The sequence below is a fragment of the Sycon ciliatum genome, chromosome 4, assembly GCF_964019385.1.
Source record: "Sycon ciliatum chromosome 4, ocSycCili1.1, whole genome shotgun sequence".
NCBI classification, from domain to species: Eukaryota; Metazoa; Porifera; class Calcarea; order Leucosolenida; family Sycettidae; genus Sycon; species Sycon ciliatum.
In genome coordinates, this window is record NC_088646.1 from 18,895,382 (window position 1) to 18,901,381 (window position 6,000).

General features: G+C 44.8%; 1 protein-coding gene and 1 long non-coding RNA gene across 2 annotated transcripts in view; one reads left to right on the top strand and one right to left on the bottom strand.

Annotated features, from left to right (window-relative positions):
* Positions 1-1,447, bottom strand: part of LOC135814837 (PAX-interacting protein 1-like) — a 29,581-nt gene extending 28,134 nt beyond the window's left edge. The window contains exons 1-2 of the mRNA XM_065328023.1: positions 1,270-1,447; positions 1,045-1,120 (exon numbers count right to left, since the gene is read on the bottom strand). Of these exons, the coding sequence (XP_065184095.1) occupies positions 1,045-1,104 (60 nt within the window). The 5' untranslated portion in view covers positions 1,105-1,120; positions 1,270-1,447. The remainder of the gene's footprint in view (positions 1-1,044; positions 1,121-1,269) is intronic.
* Positions 1,448-1,613: 166 nt separating this feature from the next.
* Positions 1,614-3,485, top strand: LOC135814838 (uncharacterized). The gene is made up of 2 exons (XR_010553224.1): positions 1,614-1,879; positions 2,952-3,485. It is a non-coding gene; the product is annotated as an uncharacterized LOC135814838 (long non-coding RNA).
* Positions 3,486-6,000: the final 2,515 nt, after the last annotated feature.

Consider the following 6,000-nt stretch of genomic DNA (forward strand, 5'->3'; position numbering starts at 1 on the left):
CATGTCACATGACTGTTTCTTTGGATCAGGCCAATCACTGATCTGTACGGGCGGGCAATAAATCAGTCCAACGCCCGCGTCCAAAGCCCGTCGTCCGTGACAACCCTGATAGTGACAATGGGCGCGTGAAATCCACGGGAGTTGAACACGGTGACTGTGTACATGTGAATGCGTGTTTGAAAGTGGCGATCTCAGCTTTCTTATTCTTTCCTTTCAAGTGCTGCAGCACACGAGGCCGACTTTCTCTTTAGGGGGCGTTCGTTTTTGATCTACAGGTTTGGGTAGAAACTACTTCTTTCGGTAGAGGTGTTCGTTTTTTGAAAAAAATTCTACTCAAAAGGGTAGATTCTACTTTCCTCTACCGGCTCTACCAGGAAAAAGTTGGTAGAATCCGGTAGAAGTTGGTAGAGCTACGGGATTTCCAGCAAGATCAAGGATTTGTACACAACTCCATACAAAAAAGGAACATTTCACGTACACATCGTGTAAACTACTAAATCAGGTAGAACAGCGTTCGTACACTTGCCTCTACCGTCTACCTCTATCGGTAGAGTGACTCTACTCTACCAGGTAGCTAAAAACGAACGCAGCCTAAGTTTCGATTCTTTCCAGGGAGTCGTAAAAAGTATTTTATGACTCCCTGATTCTTTCAGGTTAGTGTATTCAGTAATGTTAGGCTGAAAGTGATAAATCCATTATGGCATGGTTGGTCGGGCAATAATGGATTTCCAGTGCCCTCCAAGTGAGCCCTCCCAACAGCCAACCATGCCATAATATAATTATACTTATGTTATAACGTTACCCAACCCGCAACAAATAATTATTTCCAGCTGTGTATTTTTCTTCAGCGTAATAAACAATAGTCAATACTGTAGTTGAATGCATGTGTATTCGCTAGAAGTAGACAGTATTAGAGGCCAACAATGCAATACATGTAACCCAAGAAACATAATTATTGTAATCTTATTCGAGTAAACAGCCTCAAATCATAGGTTATCACTGGTCTCCTACATGTACTACAGAAGACCTGGGTGAATCACATACCTCATCGTTTTCTTCGCCTTGAAGATAATAGACGACGGATCCAAACAATTTTGATGACATTCTGGAAAAGAGGAGTCTTCAAGAGACCACCCGGGAGAAAAGGAGAGTGTCCTATTTCAACGAGTTACCACTTATCCCCGACGACATACTACTGCTTCAGACTGAACCAATATTTCCAAGAACAAAACCGTCCTGGCTATGATTCTACTCACACCCAAAACTCACAATCAGTCGATGGAATGAGGCCCTTTCATAGTTTGGCTTTGAGGGTTTCAAACAGGGAGTAGGTACTACTCCCTGGTTTGAACAGCAGCAGTCGACTCGATAAAAGCTCTGAGCTTCACACTCACACGAGTCACAGCCTTCACTTCCGACTTTACTCTTCAGTCTACAATTATTTAGTACAAAGACAAGGACAGTAGATCTACGTGTACTACAAGTCGTAGATCTACAAAAGACTACAAATTACAATCCATATTCCCGCGCTGCGGAACAAACCATTCAAAAAACTCTCTTTTTTTTTTATAAAAGTCCATTTTTATCGATTTTTATGGATTGATTTCACATCCCAAGCACTGTCGATGTCATCATGTACGTCCGCATGATCGATCCAACAACACTGGCATTGGCAACTCCAACCTTGTTGAACCATTTCAATCCCTGATTTTCAATCATCCGCCTCAGTCAAAGAACGCCAAAATGATGCGAATGGGTGCACCCGGTGGTCGCGGATTCAGGGCCTTGGAAAGGTCCAAAGAAGAGATTGAAAGGGAACGTGCAGAGAGGATGTTCACAGTCAAGTTGTTCTTCACCATTGCAACTGTTCTTAGAGCCGGTAAGATTTTTGTTCCCTGATTTTAATTGGACTAAGTAACTACTACCAGCGCCTATAAATAATGTTCATATAGCAGGCTTGGAATAATGATGGCAAAGACAATGGGAAAGATAATTTTACATTCAATATCTATGGAGTGGGTATTTTGTTCATTCGTTTCCTGATACAGTTTGGGGGATTTCCCTTGTTTACTATTGCATGACATCTCCAGCTGGTATTTGTCTCAGGCTATCGATAATAATTACGTGCACCATGAATGGTACGACAGAAGATTGGTTGCAACTCCTAAGTTTCACGCTTAGCGATCATCAAGCAAGATAACATAGCTGCTGCCTGGTGATCATTTAGCTTGAAACTTTCGACCGACCGTTCCGACTTCTGTGTTAGAAAGCTTTACCCTGGGCGTTGAGCTCTGTTTGAGCTGTGGAAGTCGCCTACTGTGCCATGTACTGTGTATGTTAGTGGTACTGAACATATATTGCAGCGGCTTGAACGAAAAGTTGGGTCGAACGGAATAAAACTCTGAGTCTGTCTGGAAATGCATTTCTCAAGATATGTCTGTGAGCCTGAGTTTATATCGCTTGCCTCGCACTTTGGCCTTTTGTCTCTCCTGTTGTGCACCCTTATGGGTGCCTTTGAGCAAAGTCTCGCCAATTTTTTGTTGGGCTTTTATAATAGAATCGTATTGGTCCTGCCGCTTTTCCTGTGGCCTGCGACAACTCAAAGAAGGTCACGTCATCCCTCAATCCTGATTCTTGTATACTGATCTCGCCCGCTAGTCTGACTTTTTCTCTTTTGCCTCGCAATCGGAAAGGAAGGAATGGGGAGAGGATGGACTCTTTTCCAGTGTATTGTTGCTGCTTGGTGCTTTGGGTGATAGCTTTGAACTACATCTCAGGAAGTGGCAGGTAAACAGGTTCATAACATTCCTTACCAACTTATGGTGGCTGGTCAAGTATGTGTGTTTGTTTGTGTGTGTGTGTGTGCGTGCGCGTGCGCACGCATATGAGAGAGAACTTAGCTTTCCCGGAACAATTTATTTCCTTGTTTCCTCGTGTGTGTGTTTGTGCAGGTGGTTGGGCGTTTCAGACATTTGTCGCTGCATGATGATGCTTCAGAATCTCGAATGTATAAAGCCACTACTCAGCCAGTGCTCAGATTGGGATGAAGCGAGTTGCAAACGTTTGACAGCAGTACCGGATTGCTTATCTTGTGTCGATGAGCTCCTTTCCTGGCTTCGTGTTTGTAGGTTTTGTCTAATTCCCATCAGTGATATGGAGTTGGGTGTGTCAAGAACTTTGATCATTACGTAACTGTGTCGACCGTTGCCTATATGGGCTCGCCAACAAACACTGCTGCTTACTTGCAATCCCATGCCTACTCAAGTGCACTTGTGTGTGTGTTGATTTTTCCAATCGCACCACATTTGTATTGCAGTACTACTTCTTGAACCCAGCACATGTACCTGCTTACAGTCCCTTCGACGGACAGCCAATGGTGGTGTTTCATTATACACGATGTGCAAGCCATACTTTGGTTTTTGTACAGTGAGAATACAGGCTTTGTTGTTGTTTCTGACAACTCCCTACAAAATTCTTCAAACTGATACACTGGATATGCATGTTCATGCACATGTGTGTGCACGTGTGTGTGTGTGTGTGTTTGTCTGTCTGTCTGCCTGCCTGCCTGTTGGCCCTGGCCTGGGTTTCCAGTTCAGTGTACTCAGTTACCGAGGCTGTTTGGTAAAGTACATGTAACTCCAACTTCATTTCAAAATACCAGTGCATCTAGTGTCTGCTTCTATCAAAGCAGCATGCCATAGGGTGTGCATAGGTAACTGGTTTGGCCGTTCTTTTCTGATGTGCTCCGTTTGGTGTAGACCAGGTGTACATTGGGGGTCGATTCACATGGCTTCGTGGATTAGACAGTTTTCTGGCGCTAGTCTTGATCTGTTTCATTCTGAATCAGATCCGCTATCGTTGCTATAGGAGAAAATCTGTGGGTGCACATCCCGTGCATTTGCAGATTTGCGTGCTTTTCTTGCGACGGGCGTATAAATGGTACAGGGTGTGTGTGGGTGCGTACAATCAAGATGTTGCGGGTTCGGGTTCAATTCCCGTGCAAGTACAGGGAGCGAATATGTACTTCTTTTTGTCAGATTTCACCTGCCTGCGTTACTAAAAATATTACAGTGCAAGTACCATCACCATGATCTCGGCATCAGCGTAAAAATACTAAAAAGGTGGAAGCCAGAGGCCCGGGGATGTAACTCACTAAAAGGGAGCATGTCACATACGGACCGTACTGAAAATGTAATTATGTGTGGGCCAGGGCTCCCGGACCGGTCCCTGCAGTGCAGGCCTGACGCCTGAGCAGGGGCGTGCTCGGCCCCCCGGCAATTTTCTGTAATTTGTTTGCAACCTTTCTTGAATTTTAGAGCATATTTGCATACATTACAATTGCAATTACCCAGATTGAAAATTTTTGGGGGGTGCACGTGCCCCCCGTGCCCATCGCCGAGCACGCGCCTGCTGAGTACGATTATTTTTTTGTAGTGCATGCTGTGCATGTGCCTTTGTGGTGGAACCTCTAGATTACGGAGGATTAGCAAGACGAAATTCGCGTTCGCGTTCGCTCTCCAAGGAAAGTCGAACTCAGTGACGGAATTCGCGTTATGAGAAGGATTAGCAAACAGAATTCGCACATGCATGACGTTGACACGACGTACATAATTGTGTACAGACAGTACAGCGTGGTAAATTTATGACTGCCCTGACACGAATCCGCGATCCGTGTTCCGACTACTGTAAATCAACAAATTTTGGCCGGTGAGAAACTTTGGCCGATCTCGAAATGAAACTTTTGGCCGTCATTTAACTTTGGCCGATTTGGGTTTTCAAAAAAGAAATCGATTGGTATTTGTTGCCCTCACATATGTACATGCAGCCATGGCTCAATAATGCATCATTTGCCTCTATGACAAATTTTGGCCGGCGATTTACTTTGGCCGGTTGGTACCCAGCGGCGAAATCAGCGAAATTAAGGGGGGACTATGGTTTCGCGGGGGCTGAGCCGACAGGGCCCATCTAATTTGGTCATAACTTTGGAATGGTGCAAGATTTCTACACCAAATTTTCTGTGCAGCTTCCTGGAATGAGTAGACACGGGAAACAGCATCATTGGTCATTCTAATCCATTTCAAAGTGAAATAAATGAGAATCCAGTTTCAGGGACCGTGGGCGATAGAAATGACAAAATAGTGCGCAATATTGTGCACTCCAGATGAGTGTTCATGAGCTGAAATGCATTGGAATATACTCAGTATATATGCCTCCAGTGCACCTGCCTAAGGATTTTACCCTTGTATGTACAAAAAGCCTGCAAACAACAACAAAAACACGGCAATGCGCACAAACGGTAATTTTTTACAAATTTCAGGAGGGCTAAGGGTCACCAGTCTAACAAAGGGACTCTAAAAGTAGGCATATGCACTGCAGCTTGACATGCAGAATCAGAAAATCCACACTTTTATATATCAAATACGAAAGACCTGACCAGGAAATTGCGCGGAAAGTGGAAAAATAGCTAAAAACAGACAAAATAGGCACTCCAAATATGTACCTTTCATGAAGTGGCAAGAGTTTATGTCGTGTGCCCACCCTCTTCTCAACATGGCCAACACATTCTTCTTTTGCAATTGGTACACCACCATACGAGTCTTCCTTATACACTCTGTTATAACCCTTGGAGTCTCCATCTCCAATGTAGGTGGTGTACACAAGGCTGCGCTTCTCCACTGAGCGCTTCCATACACCACTCGCAGCTTCACATTCCATGCCAGGTGCAGATGCCTTGGTGTTAGCCTTGCAGTAGTGTTGCTCCTTCCATTCCTGAAATTCCTGTGCTGTAACAACTCCACGCTCTTCCTCGTCATTCCACAGGGCACACTCGTGGCAATACCGACTCTTCACTTGCACGTCTAGAACTCGACCGGTGCGCCATGAAATGCAAGCAAATACACCGAAGAGGGAGGAGTAGCCGCGTCGCATCCAGGTTCCGGCGAATGTGACGGCAATTTTGTCGGTGTTGTCCAGTTGCTTCAGCTCAACAGCACATTGGAG